Source organism: Microtus oregoni, unplaced genomic scaffold (genome assembly GCF_018167655.1).
Source record: "Microtus oregoni isolate MIOR12 unplaced genomic scaffold, Mior012 000003F_ref0000135, whole genome shotgun sequence".
Taxonomy (NCBI): domain Eukaryota; kingdom Metazoa; phylum Chordata; class Mammalia; order Rodentia; family Cricetidae; genus Microtus; species Microtus oregoni.
In genome coordinates this window covers 1,566,263-1,581,126 of record NW_024543062.1, presented here as the reverse complement: position 1 = coordinate 1,581,126, position 14,864 = coordinate 1,566,263, and the positions used below count along the sequence as shown (strand labels likewise).

The following is a 14,864-nucleotide window of genomic DNA, read 5'->3' as shown; positions in this document are numbered from 1 at the left end:
TATACCCAAGTGCTGTGAATGCACTAAGTACCGTGAATGCCGTGTACTGTGGATGCACTAAGTACCGTGGATGCACTGAGTACCATGGATGCTCTACTTACCTTCTTGAAAACCCCATGGCCCTTTGCCTTCTTCAGATGAGTGTCTCTACCTGTTGGGCTTTAGGGAGCTCCACATATATTTTGAATATTAACCCTTTATCAGGCAGTTTGACAAAACTTGTTCTTGGCTGGTTTATGACCATGGCCTACAATCAGTTAAATACCACCTCAGGTCTGGGTTCAGGAGCTGTTGAATTCTATCCAGTGATGATTAACTACATCCCTGCTGGTTTCAAACATGGATTTCAAACATCCTGACTTATAAAACTCATGCTATACTTCAGTAGGACTGGTACAGAAAGTCTCTCTTACTGTCCTTTTAATGCCGATGAGGCTTTTGGAAGGGTATGGGGTGTGAGGGGTTATTATAGCCCTAGGTATGAAAACTAGAATCCATCACATTACACAAGGTAAATTATTACGTCTGACCCTATTTCATCATCTGAAAAAAACAAAGCTATTGTCAGTGTCAGCATGTGGAAAAGGAAATCCCCGAGGAGCATACTTTATACTAGCAGATATCCACACTGGGGTGGAGACAGGATGGTCCTGGGCCTGGGCCTGCTTCGCCTGAGGACAGCCACAACTCATCCTGAAAGTGGCAGTGGTTTTCCATACGGAGTGACTTGGACTTTGTGTGCAGGAGTCCACAGTTCCAGAAAGTATTTCTGTAAATCCTGAGATTTGGCACTGTAAGAATAGGTGATTTTCTTAAACTGAAAAGTCTGCTTTAGTTGCACTGACCGCTGGTTATTTAACATTTCTCAGACACCTGACAGGGAGAAGCCTAAGGGAGGGAGTATTTCATTGTGGCTCATGCTCTGTGGGATACAGTCTAACATGGTGGAGAAGCATAGCACCAGAAGCTTGAGGCAGCTTGTCACATGTGTGCCTTGGGAGTCAGAAAGCACAAAACCTCCCAATGGCCCGCTTACTCCAGTGAATCTATCTTCTAAAGGTTGCTAAGCCTTCCAAACCAGCATGACCAACAGAGGACTGAGAGTTCAGACAAGTGAGCCTATGGGAACATTACATATTCATGCGCCAACATGCGTGACACTGTGCTGACCGTAGGGGACAGCATGAGTCCTGACTCCATGTACTAGTTTGCAGCCTCACTGGACTTGGGATGCTGGTGAAGCAAACTCACAGTGGTCTCCCTTGGCGAGGCTTGAGTGCATCTTGAGTACCAGGGAAATGATCACTTGAGCATCTTATGGAAGGGATGCCCTTGCTCTTCCAGGATTGATAACTGACACGTCTTTTTTGGCATTTTGCAGGTATATCATCCCCTCGTTACAGAAGCTGGATGCCGGGTTTTACCGCTGTGTGGTGCGGAACAGGATGGGCGCTCTCTTGCAGAGAAGATCTGAAGTTCAAGTGGCATGTGCGTATGCAGCGTGAGCACCGGCCTTGAGCAACGGGCAGAGTTGCAGCAGTGTGGGGAGGCACTTTCTGATGTGGCAATTGATACTTGTCCTTGGTTCCTCTGAAGTAGTGCGATAAGACCTGGGGATGTAATTCACTTGGTAGAATGTTTGCCTGGCTTGGATAATGCCCTGTGTTCCAACCAAGGCAACAAACTGGGAGACCGGGAGGATCAGAAGTCCAAGATGATGCTTGGCTCCATAGTGAGTTCAGTGCCAGCTGGAGCGGCATGAGACCCTGGCTATAAACGAATGAATGAATAAATAAAATAGAATTATGGTTAAAACTGGTATAGGGCCAGTTAAATATCTCAATGGGTAAAGGTACTTGGCCCCTAAGCCTGATGACTTGTTGAGGTCCATCCCCAGGACCCACCTGGTGAAAGGAGAGCATGAACCCCTTCAACTTATCCTCTCCTCGTACCTTCATGTGCGCACACACATATCCTGCGGCAATAAACACTCACATAAACATGCAAATAAATATAACTTTAAAAATCTAAAAACAAACACAGATACCCAGGTGAGATGTTGCTTTTTTTTCCAACTGAGAAGATTAAGGATTTCCCAAACCCATGGGAGCAGGAAGAGAGGGAAGTAAGGTGGTTAGTATAAACCAACTGCCATTGGCTTGCTGGTATTGGGATTAAAGGTATTTTTAGAATAAAAAGTTGAACCTAGTTAAGGTCAGATTTCCTTGGTTCTTCCCTGGGATCTGCTAAGGAGCCATTTTGCTGCCTAGCAGACATGGACAGTCAAGTCCCAGCTGTTATTAATGCAGCCATCTAGCCTTTATTCAGCAGATCCATTTTGGGGGATGAAACTTTTAAAAGAAGGGACCATCAAAAGGCAGAGACCTTGACTGTCACGCAGTCTTCGGGAGCAGGAGACCTGGCCTATACGCTGCCCCTTCCTTATGATAGGAAGTCTTTGAAGACTAGGATCTGTCTAGCGGACGGTCTGCTTCAGTGTCGTTTGAAAACACTGCTGAAATGTCATCTTGTTTAAAAGCAAGCAGAAGAACATTCTGAAATTTTACACTATCGGATGCCCCAGGCTTGAGTCTACATTGCAGTGCTTCTCTTCTGCTTTGGCTGTTTCAATATTGCTGCTTCTAAGTTTGGCATCCGTTATGATCCGTAGCTTTATGTTAGCATATAAAATAGCATAGACCTATTTCATCCCCCTGTCGTAATCACCATGACCGAGGGAGGTCCCCGTATTATGCATGTTTGGCTATTGTTTAAGCCACGAGGAAGACATCAATCTTGCTGGTTTGTGAAGATGAAGTCACCACCAAAGCTGTCTACAGAATAATTCAGAACTTTTATTCAATAGAAAAATTGAAAACATAATAAATAGAGTTTGGATCAATACCCAAACCATATTTGAGTAAGTTAAGAGCCTGGAATTGATTAGAGTGTACTACATGTTATTTATGAAGTTTGGACTTTGCAGGGTTGTCCATGTCCTCGTTCCCACCCTTTGCTTCTCAGTCTTTCAGTTTGTGCGGACTTCCTTCACTTTCTAAGAAGCAAGGGCATTTCCCACAGTCTTAGATAGCTCTTTTCTGTGCCATCATAGCAGGCCCTGGCACATAGAAAATAGCTTTTAATGGTAAATCTGTATCATTTCTTTCATGAAAAATATCTTAAAATGAGATATACTTAATAATACATGATGGTCGGGCAGTTTGGTGAACAACTTTAAACCCAGCACTCAGAAAGCAGATCTCTGTGAGTTCAAGGGCAACCTGGTCCATGTAGTGATGTCCAGGCCAGTCAGGGTTACATAGTGAGATTCTGTCTCCAAGATAAAAGCAGAAGAAATTAAGAGTAGACGGTGGCTAGGGGGATGGCTCAGTCAGTAAAGTGCTTGCTACACAACTGCAAGGAACTGGGTTTGGATCCTAGCACCCACATACAATGCCAGAACCAGCCATAGTGCTGACTGGGGAGGTAGAGGCAGCAGCATCCCAAGGCTTGCTGGCCAGTCCATCTAGCCAGTTATCAGTCGCCAGGTTCAGTGAGAGTCAGTGTCCCCCAAACCAGGTGGAGATCCATCAGGACAGATACCTGATCATCCTCTGGCCTCCATATATACACACGCAAACAGACACACATCTGCAATTGTTCATTCCCCTACATACACACCAGCTGCATATACCTGGGAATATGTACACATATATGTTACTACACATACACACACACAGACACACAAACACACACACGCCTGCAATTCATTTCCCCACATACATACTTGCATATACCTGGGAACATGTATACACATACATTACTACACACACACACACAGACACACTCACACACAGACACACAAACACACATACACACACACCTGCAATTCATTCCCCCACATACATACATACTTGCATATACCTGGGAACATGTACACATATACATTACTACACATACAATATGGTGTGGAAACAACTCTGTGTATATACATTGACTATAACTGATAACAATATGGAGATTATTTTAAAATTTCAATTTACTAATTTAAAAAAGACCCTTTCATATCCACAGTGTAATGACTGTAATCTCATTTTTTTTGGTTGTTTTAATCAATAAAACAAAGACTGATTATCCCAATCTATGTCATCAGTGTGGGGGTGCATAAGAGAATTCTCTGTGAACGCTCCAATGGTTGGAACACATTGGTTCCCAAAGACTTGTGAGGGAGACCATCGCCCTAGAGATGAGGAAAAGGAGACCCAGGTGGAGGAAGGTATTCAGGAATATTTCATTGCAGCTTTGTAGAAACTGCTTCATGGGCCTGAGATGGCTTCCAGCAGTTTCTTTTCGTGTTAGAGTCAACTGTGAGCCACCATCATATCATGGCAGTGTGGCAAAGGCCTGTGGCCTTGCTGATGAGGGTCCCGGTGGCTGTTTCAGAGGCTCACGATGCTGCCAATGCTTCCCTCACAACCCCACCCGCTCTTGTCAGCACTGCCTCTCCGTCTCGCCTGTCACCTTGTTAAGTGTGGTGGCGGCACCAGCTTCACTGTAAAAGACAGTTATTTCCCTCCCTGACCCCAACTCCCCCGCATAAAATAGCTCGCTCCAGAACTTAAAAGTCCATTTTTTCTCCGCAGATATGGGGAATTTCATGGATACAGACCAGAGGAAAACAGTTTCACAAGGACATGCAGCGCTTCTAAACTTAGTGCCTATCGTCAGCTGCCCCAGACCGCAAGTGACGTGGTTTAGAGAAGGACACAAGATTATTCCAAGCAGTAGAATGTAAGTCATTCTAAACGTGGATGTAATTCATTACGCTGTACCAAGTGCTTCCTAAGTGGCCGGCGACTGGGAAGCCTGGCTCAGTGCAGAAGCTTCCCCGGTCCTTCATGAGCAGCTGTTTTGTGACCGGCTTGGCTATTTTTGAGCAGCTCAAGCGAGTGACCTTGCGCTGTCACTTTCCGCATGTCGTACACCCTGCACCTGAGGTCTCCTCTCCACCAGGGAGCCCGTTCTCTCTGGGTTTGAGTTCATCTCACCGCCGTCTCCCCTGAACTGTGTGTGACCTCATTCAGCCAAGCCTGGTGTTTACTTAAAACAGCCGTGGGGTTCCCTCCTTTCTGTGACGATAAAGTGCTAATTGTTGCTTATTTCTGTTTATCTTTTCATTCTTCCACGGCAGTTTTATTTCCTTTCATCCAATTAGTGGCTCGCTCATCTATTGCTAATCACACTGTGAGTCATTAAACCCTATCTCGAGGTCTTCCTGCATGCCCCACATTTAAGATATGTGTAGAAGGCAGCTTTTCTCCATTTGGAGCTTTAAGTGGTTAAAACGAACATTGGATCCATGTTTATTTTTTATCTGAGGGGTGTATGTAGTGATCAGAGGATATATTGGGGAGCCCTCTCTTTCCATTTTGTGTGAGACAGTTATTTGATACTGTGTACCCATGAGCTGTCTTCATTCTCCATTCATTCTTCTTTAGGAAGTAGTACGGCAATTATGGGTACCTACTTATGTACTCTGCTTCTCATTGGTCCTGGGGCTCTGAACTCAGATTCCCACATTTGTAAGACAACCTCTTTATCCCATGGGCTGTCGCCCTAGTCCTTGGTTTTATATTACTTAAGTGAGCAGTTTACAGTCACACTGAAAGGTAATACTGCAAAGACAAAAATGTTCAAGGATAAAAATTTCCAAATAGAATCATGGAATTCTGTGTGCTTGGGGTAAAAGTCAAATATTTATGCTGCCAAGTGGTTGCACACAGATAAAAAATGCATGAGGGGGAAAGTTCTTGGTTCAGTTTTTGGAAAGGATGTGTGGGAGGCATTTGCTGAGTGGGTTTCCTGTGGGAGTTAACTGGGCTGGACACTCACTTTCCCACTTAGCAGGTCACCGTGGACCTCCTTCTCTAAGCCTGTTATCCCACCTTGACCTCTGAACCCTGCATGAGCCTGCTTACCAAATGTCTCTGCTTTTGCCGTCAGAAACAAGAAAAAAAATAGAAATATGTGAAACAGGCATGTTTCAAAATGTTTGTTAAAAATACCCATTACTTTAAATGGCGTGGCTGCTATGCCTTTTTCTGTATTTGAAGTTCCTTGGATATTCACCTTTGTATTGATTCCAATCCTAATAGAGGCCTCTTGGGATTGGGTGAAACAAAAAGGAAGGATCGATATCTCATTGCTGTGGGAGACCGTTCTGTGGCGCAGAAGGCTGCAGAAATTCAGTCGGGCATAAATGTTCTGGGAGGTTCCAGTGTAGAACATGGGAGGGAGGTGGGGTAAATGCTGGGGAATTGAGAGCGCCGGGGTTTGGAAGGTAGGCTGCATGAGACTTCTTCTCAGGGATGGAGCTCATCACGTCAAGGGCTGGGAATCTGTGATGTTGGGATGATTTTAATTCACTGGGTAGCAAATAAATGCACATTGGTTCACGCATCAGCTGCGTGAATCACCCCGCCACCTTTATTCAGAGTATGAAAGGGCATCCATTGAGTTAACTCTTAATTTGTACAGTGAGATATCGCTTAATTTCATGGGCTTTTTTTTAAAAAAAATGCATATTCATGCTAAAGACTATTTACTTCCTAACGAGCTAACAACATAACTAACTGTGCGATTAGAGTCTGGACACAGTGCCCCGTCAAACAAAGAGTCTGCTTGCAAGCCTAAACCTGTTGCTAAAGCCCCGGCCTTGGCAGTGTGGTGCATACCTCATCTTTAAGAAGGAGATGAGTCTGATTAGGAATATTTACACTTCTACAAGAAAGGCTCTTTAGTTTTGTATTTTCCACCTCATCATCGCCCCACATCGCCTAACTGCCTGCTGGGTGAGCTGTCATAAATCAGCGCGTGTGGGCTGTTTGCCAATAGTTTATACGCTGTTCCAAGACATATTGTCTCTGAGGAACTTCCACTCCAGACCCAGGCGGCTGCACACAGAGCTCAGAGGGCAGCAGATAAGCCCCATACCATCAGGGCTGCCTCTGAGATCTGAAACATTCAACCCGAAGTGCATCGCACACGGAGCACAGGTCAAGCACCCAACCTGCTTCCAGCCTCTGCATGTGAGGTCCCTTCCTGGGGACCTTCTCTGTCGGGGAGGATCCTATTCTCCCCCATCTCTTTATAACATTATCATATGACTTTTAAAAGTTGACCTTCGGACTTACAATGAAGTGGATTTTTTTTTCTTTTACGAAGAAACAGTAACTCTGATGTTTCTAAACTTGAAAAATTAGTTAAATAGCCTATTAATAATCCTAGCAGCTATTATTTATTGAGTACCTACTTGAAGCATATCTTCTGTAATCCTCAGAATTGCCTTCTGGGGCACTTAAAATTAGCTCCACTTACAGCTAGCAGAACTGAAGTTTAGAGATAGCGACTTACCCCAGGGCACACAGCTGGCAGGCTGCAGAATAGGGCTGAAGCCTGGTTCTGACTCCAGGCCCACATTTGCCTCCCTGTCAGGCCTAGGCTCTTGTTTGCTTTACTAGATGAACACGCCTCATACTTTTGATCATTTTTTCCATGGCTCCAGGGGTTTCCCCCCCATTTATTTAGAAGCCCAGCTTTCAATTTGAAATAGCATAGACTTGTGTGTATTTTGGTAGTTGGTGAGAAGGGTCAGATATCAATATAGTTCAAAAATAGAATTACAAGGGTTTCCTTTTGGATTAAATATGATATATAAGAGATGGAGAGAGGCGTGGGCAAACCTTAAGATCTGAGGCCTGATTAGCTGGCCTGAAGTGGACAGAAAATTTTAGGAGAAGCAGGTTTGAATGTGTGTGTGTGTGTGTGTGTGTGTGTGTGTGTGTGTATTCTGGTGTGGTAGTGGTCTCTTCAATTCTTTTTGGACATGGCATGTTTGGACAAGTGCAGTCAGTGACTAGATAGTTACATATACCAGATTCAAGGTCACTAGCGAGGTCTATGTTGAACTTGGTCTATTAATTCCCTTGCCTATCTGCAAAACCCATGGAATTCATGAAGCATTAGGCCAAGCCCAGAGAGTTTCAGTATATCAGTTGATGTTCTTGCCTGCCACAGAGACTGACTGTGCATAGAGTCACATAGAGAAATTTTATTTCAGTAAACACCGAATGTCAGAGAAAAGCATTCTGCAGGAACAAGACCTGTGCCTGTGGCCCCAGGGGCATGGAGCAAACCAACAGCTTAATGGGCTCCCAAGGACCTCCAAGCCTTAGGTCCTGGAGCTTACAAACATATAGGTCATATGGACAATGGAAAGAGATGTTGCAAAGGCATTGAAGATGGGAACACAGATGGGAAGAGGGACGGAAGGGGAGAGAGACTCTGTAACTAGCATAGCTATGATTTAGTGCCTGAAGCCTGTGGCCACCACATGCCCTAATGCTGCAAGTTCCTTTTACATAACCATTCCAGGATCTATGACCTGAGCCTTCCAGGGAACCACGGTCTCATTTCCCCCAGCATCTCTCCTCTGAGAGAAGAAAGGCTACCCATCTCTCCTGTTGCCCAGGAGATGGAGGCAGCCAACAGGGTTCACTGCTACCATCTTGCAGTGGTCCTCTTGAGAGTCTCGGGTTCTTCCCAGTATCCTCTTAAGATTAATGGCTTTAGTCAGAACTCCAGTAGAAGAGGAGCCATTAGATTGCCATTCCAGCTAGTCTATCCATATTAATTCTTTTTGCCTATAGGTCCCTGTCTACCTGGGGTGTTTCCTAATCACATTTAGGCTTCTCCCATGGTGGTATCCACTGAAATCATACTTATTTCCGTAACTGCATGGCCTCATCTATAAGGCAGAGATGCAGTCCTGCAGGGCTGGATGGATAGGTGGTTGTCAAGACATGTCAGGTGGCATCTGCACTTCCCCAGCAGAAGGGGGATGAAGTGAAAGCTGCATAGAAAATGACTGTTCACACAGAAAAATATCTTGGAAAGGCAAATGATGTTTTGAAAGCACCGAGGGTAAGTTATACGGAGAAATTTGAATAGATGATTATGGGTTTTATGTATCTGAGGAGAGAAAAAAATTGCATGTTTATTCTTCTGATTTACTGGATCCAAACAGTTAATTTACTGTCTTCTCCTGTCACAGTTGAAGACAGCTTTGTCTTATTAATGTAGTCTAAGTTGAAAACAGAAAGTTCTCTATGTTATCCTGGCTTAGATCTGTTTTCTTTCTTTCCTTTTATTTCTCGAGCTTTGAAATGTGAATCTGGATGCCATGCGGCGTTTCCCTTACCCCCAGGAGGTAATTCATGCCAGCAGTTATCAGATTAGGAGGCAAAAACTTGGTGTGTACAGTGCCATTCTTTTGCTTAATTGCAGGTTTTTGTGCTCAGATTGCATCCTGTCGTCTACCTGACAGGAATGTGTGAACACAAGCATTCTTGCACATGTTTTTCTGGAAATGCGAAGTTTATAGATCGACTGTTTCAAAGCTCCAGTCGGCTTTGCGATAGATGGCTCGCCAGTAACGATCTGGACTGTGAAGTATGGGCAATAAACAGCATCCCAGGTGACTTACAAACAGCCTGCCTCATAATTGTCCAAGCTTAAATACTCAAGCATCCATTAACTTATTACCATTTTATTTCCGCTGTTCCAAAGAAAGATCTGTTGAAATTAGCACTTGTGTTGGGAGCCACAACTCAGTGCTCGCGTGAAGTAGATCTGGTTGTAATAATATTTTTATAGTTAACCGAGCTTTCAGAATAATGTGCTTTAAAATATTTTATATTATATTTTATGGGCATTTTGTGACTGTTTATAGTGCATATCTATATGTGTGAAGTGAGCCTTACTTAGCATGAGTAAAACTGGCTAGAATGTGGGGGTTCCTACTTTTCTTCCCTTTACCCCATTGTTTTGTGTTTTAAAATTTAGCAATGTTCAGGGAAGTATTTGAAACTTGACTTTCTGTACAGTGCTGATAGGAAGGCTAGTGTCCACGGCCAGGTGTACTGCCTCCCTTCCCTCACCACCTCCATCCACCTCTCTCCTTCTCTCTTTCCCCTTCTCCCTCCCCATTACTCCTGTTCTTCCTCACCCTTGAGTCCATAGATACTTACTGAGTACCTATCTAATGTCTAGCACCAGTGTGGTTGCTAAGCACCAAGAGGAAAGCAAGACATTCAAAGTGTTGTTATTGGTGAGGCCATGTTCCAGTGTGGGAACAACATGTAGGAACTGATGCTAAGAGGATGTGACCAAGGAGACACAACAGGGTACCAATCTAGGGATAGGGATCCTTTGAATTGAGTATTAATGTTTGGGGGGATTCCCTCAGTTGAAAATGTGCTTTCTTTGCAGGCATGAGGATCTGAGTTCAAGTCCCAGAATGTACATTAGAAAACTAAAAAGAATTATGGTGGCATGTGCTTATCATCCCTGTGCGGGGGAGGAAGAAATAGGAAGATCCCTGAAGCTCGTGGGCTGGCCAGCCTAGCCTGCTTGGAGAGATTCAGGCCAGTGAGAAACCCTGTCTCAAAGAGCAAAGTGGACAGCTTTTGAGGACCATTACCAAAGATTATCCTTTGGTCCCTACATACATGCATGAACACTCATCCATCTGAGTGTGCGCACATACACAGAAACAAATAAATTTCAGCCACATTTGGGTTATAATTTGCATGTCATAAAGTGCACAGATTTTCAGTCCATCAGTGGGTGAGTTTTTGCAACTGTGCCCACAGAAGTATTCTCCCCCCTCTCAGTGGACTTTTTCCTACAGCTCCTCTCCCCAACTAATCTAATTACCATAGATTGGTGATTGTTTCTTATTCTAGACTTCCATATAAATGGAATCATTGAATATGAAGTCCTTTGTGCCTGACTTCATTCATTCAACCTAATTTCTGTGATAGTCTCAATATGACATTTAATAATAATAATAATTAGCAATTTTGGAGTTGCCAGGCAGTGTTTTAAGTGTTTTATTTATAATGACTCGTTTAATCTTCACAGCAGCCAGTGAGTGGGGACTGCGATTATCCTGGATTTACTGGTGAGAAGAAAGGCAGACAGAGGCCAATAGCCAGGCAGCGCTGGCACTGTGGGATTGCAGAGTCACCCTTCCAGGCCTTGCTGGCCTCTCAGGATGATGTCTGCAGCTGAGGAGCACCAGCCATGCCTAAGGATATATGTTCCAGGCAGAGGCCAGATACAGGGAGTGGTTTGATGTGTTTGCTGGAGTATCTATGCTAGGTCAGTTGTAAGAAAGGAACAGGCAAAAGTAAAGAGGCCCCCATGGAGACAGAATCTAGAAATAGGTAATCATTTTATTCTGTGTACAGTAGGAAGTCCTTGAAAGAGGAGGCCTTCTATTTTAGAAAAAAACATTCATATAACATAAAAGTTAGTATTTTAATAATTTATTCATGTGTCTATATATGGTGTGCACAGCATACACACATTTGATTATGTGTACATGGGTGAGGCTACATGTGCAGCAGCCACATGAAGATGCCATGTGTCCTGCTCTCTCAGTCCCCACTTTATTCCCTTGAGCCAGGATCTCCCACTGAACATGGAGCTGGATTGGCAGTCAGCAAGGCCTCAGCAATCCTCCTGTCTCTACATCATTGGCACTGAGGTTACAGCTGTTCCTATGGCCTTGCCCAGATTTCTTTTGTAGGTGCTAAGAACCTAAGATCTTCATTCATATACGGAAAGTGCTCTTAAACACCGAGGCACCTCCTCAACCTGTTGTAGCCATTTTCACTGCGGCTCAGTGGCATCAAGCGTGTTCACATTGTCGCCCAGCCGTCACTCGCATCCACCTGTAGATGCTTCACTTTGTAAACACTAGAGTCTTGTATTTGTTAGACATCAGCTCCCGCTCCCCAACACCACCATCCTACCTCTCATCTCTACAAATGTGGAGCACTTTGGGATGACTTCAGATCCCAAGCAGTTATAAGAGGTGATATAGGGTGGCCCATTTCTGCCAATGTTTATCTCTTACAGCATCATAGCCAGGATTGCACAGGTCCAGTCCGCCCCTGGGCAGTGGTATGTGAATGAAATCCCATGCACATAGTCTTTTGGACTTGGCTTTTGTCACTCGGCAGATTCTCTGCTTCATCAGGGTTGTCACCATGTGAATGGTTGGTTTGCTATTGTTGTGTGTGAGTGCTATGTGGAGGCACCAACGTTTGTATGGTAACTGCTCTGTTGAAAAATGTTTGGGTTGTCTCCACAATGGGGCCATGACGCGTGCAGCTACTATGAATATTCTTGCATGGGTTTTTCTGTGAGAGCAAGACTTACATTTTCTGGGACAGACACGCAGGTGCTAGTGGCATGTTCCATTTTTAGTGTTGTTTTTTACGGTGATATCAGTAACTTTTCCAAAGTGACTGTTCCATTTCATGTGGACATCAACAATAAACGCAGAGTTTCTCTGTTTTCTTTCTGGCATGCAGTGTTGTTCCCATTTTATGGTTTGCTTTGTCCATCCTGATAGATGCCTAATGATATCTTATTGGTGTTTTTTCTCCCCTCATTGAGTTTTTAATTTTCATCTCCCTCAGTGGTGAATGATATCGAACATCCCTTCATGTGGCTAATTAAAAAAAAAAAAAGACCCAAACTCCTTGCACTGCAAAATGTTTCCATTTGTCTTAGAAGTCAAATGAAGGAGTGAAAAAACTATACTATACTGCTAAACTGAGATTGTTCTGGTAGATCTGAGACAAACACTCAGATTAAACACAGATACAACTATAGATACTGTAGAAAGGGAGATTGTAGAAGATACAGAGAGCAGAGTACTCAATCGACACCTAGGAGATTCCAGAACAGTGTGTGTGTGTGTGTGTGTGTGTGTGTGTGTGTGTGTGTGTGTGTGTGAGGGAGGGAGGTGATATTTGGGAGAAATCACTACTGTAATAGTTCCTCAAATGAATACTCTCCAGAGACAGGAAGTCAAATAAACTTCAAGAGGGAAAGATACTTGTTTCAAGTCTGGGCACACTGTGGTTTTGCTGCAGAACTTCAAGGCAAAGGTCTTGAAAGCAGCCACATTTTGAATCCAGCCACTATGTAGAAGCCAGCTGCCAGTGGTAATGGAGGAGACAGTGTCTGTTGTTTCCATGGGGCCAAGTGACTATCTGATGCCATAGTTTCATACACAGATGCTACAGCCAGGCAAGTTAGCCTTCAAAGGCGAAGGGGGATAGGAGGCCAAAGGTCACTGCTGCTTCATAGAGCTCCACAGCAGCCAAGCAGCCTTCAAAGGCAAGGGCGACAGAGGAGGTCTTAAGACATGACCTTGCCCAAAGACTTCAGATTGAGTTTGAGGGTGGATGTTGAATCTTGAAGGAAATACAGCCTCGGAAATGTCAGTCTTCACTTCAGTATTTTCTCTGAGTTAGAAAATGGTTAATATTAAAAATACTTATGTAAAAAATACAGTGGGGATAACAAGTAAAGATAGCTTTGGGGTCCTTTTACTGTGATTGTCTCGGAGAGCAACAAGTGTCCACAGTGGGCACAACAAGGCAAGGGACTTGGTTATTTTGTTTTGATGTAATGTCATATATGTGTGCTGTGATGTATGGGTGCACACATACAGGTGTGCTCACAAGGCCAGAGTGGGTGCTGGGTGCCCTGCTCTGTCACTCTCTGCTTTATTCTTGATATGAGGTCTCACTGAACCTGGAGCTTGTTGGGTTTTTGTGTGTGTGTGTGTGTGTGTGTGTGTGTGTGTGTTGTTTTGCTTTTGTTTTTTCTTTTTCTAGGCCAGTGATCCTCCTGTCTCCAACCTCTATAGTCCTGGGCTTGTGTGCAGTCGCACCTGGATTTTTGCATAATTTCTGGGGATTAGAACTCAGGGCCTCATGCGTGTGCTCTCACCTCTTAGCTGCCTCCCCAGACCAGGGATTTTCTTTAAGGTGAGGAATCCCAGAGGCCTTCTGCATGCCCGTAAAAATTGTCAGCTGACAAGGGATGGAATGAAGATGTGGACTGTCTTGTTCCCACCCAGCCTGCCTCCAGAGGTCTGTGCTTTAGAATCCCAGTGCATGGTGAGAAGTGGCTGAGATGGCCTCAAAGATTGCTATTCTCTTACAAACCTCCAGGCAGTGTGACAGCGGGTTACCTCATAAACAGATTGTGGGCTCTACCTACTAGCAGATACATTCTCAAATGTGAGGTCCCTCTTATCCCAAGATACATAAGGGATAATGGAGGGTGCTGGTGTCTCCTTGTGTTGAGGCCCCCGAGCTGCTGATATGGCAGGTCACATTCAGGGCGCCATTCCTGTGCAGACCGATCGGCATGGGGAGGGGCCCTCTTCAATGACTTGGTTCCATTTGAGTTGGCAATGTAGTGTTTAACTTTAATGACAAGAGTTTAATATTCTATGTAGCGATTTTTCATTTGAAATAAAATGCCACTTCATTTTACGGGAGCAGATCTAGTGACAATAATGCATTTCTTTACAAATATTAGCCTATTATACATCTTAAGTCAGTTGCACATAATTGCATTTCACCAACTCCACATAATACTTTAATTAAAACTAGGATAATTAAAATACAGTTTTAATGAGCAATAAATTCTACAGTTGCCAAGCCTGGAATGTATTAGTTGAATCGCACCTTTCTCTCTTTGAGCTCTTAAATTTGTGTCTGCATTATGTTTTGACATGCCGACAATCATAAGCAGGTGGCCTTTTTAGGTGCATATAATAGTATGTCCTAGGAAATAATGCTTCCTTATGGCTGTCTTATCTTGTGTATACTCCTTACATATCACTGGTTATTTATGCTAACTCTAATCCCTCGAGGCAAGGAAAAGGTTCCCTTTGTCTTTGAAAACCCAACATCTTAGCACGGTCATAC

The 14,864-nt window shown here is 44.0% G+C and overlaps 1 protein-coding gene across 1 annotated transcript in view; it reads left to right on the top strand.

The window, feature by feature from the left end:
* LOC121446547 (protein sidekick-1) overlaps window positions 1–14,864 on the top strand; it is a 958,674-nt gene that overhangs the window by 369,655 nt on the left and 574,155 nt on the right. The window contains exons 3-4 of the mRNA XM_041649217.1: window positions 1,382–1,488; window positions 4,644–4,791. Coding sequence (XP_041505151.1) covers window positions 1,382–1,488; window positions 4,644–4,791 — 255 coding nt within the window. The remainder of the gene's footprint in view (window positions 1–1,381; window positions 1,489–4,643; window positions 4,792–14,864) is intronic.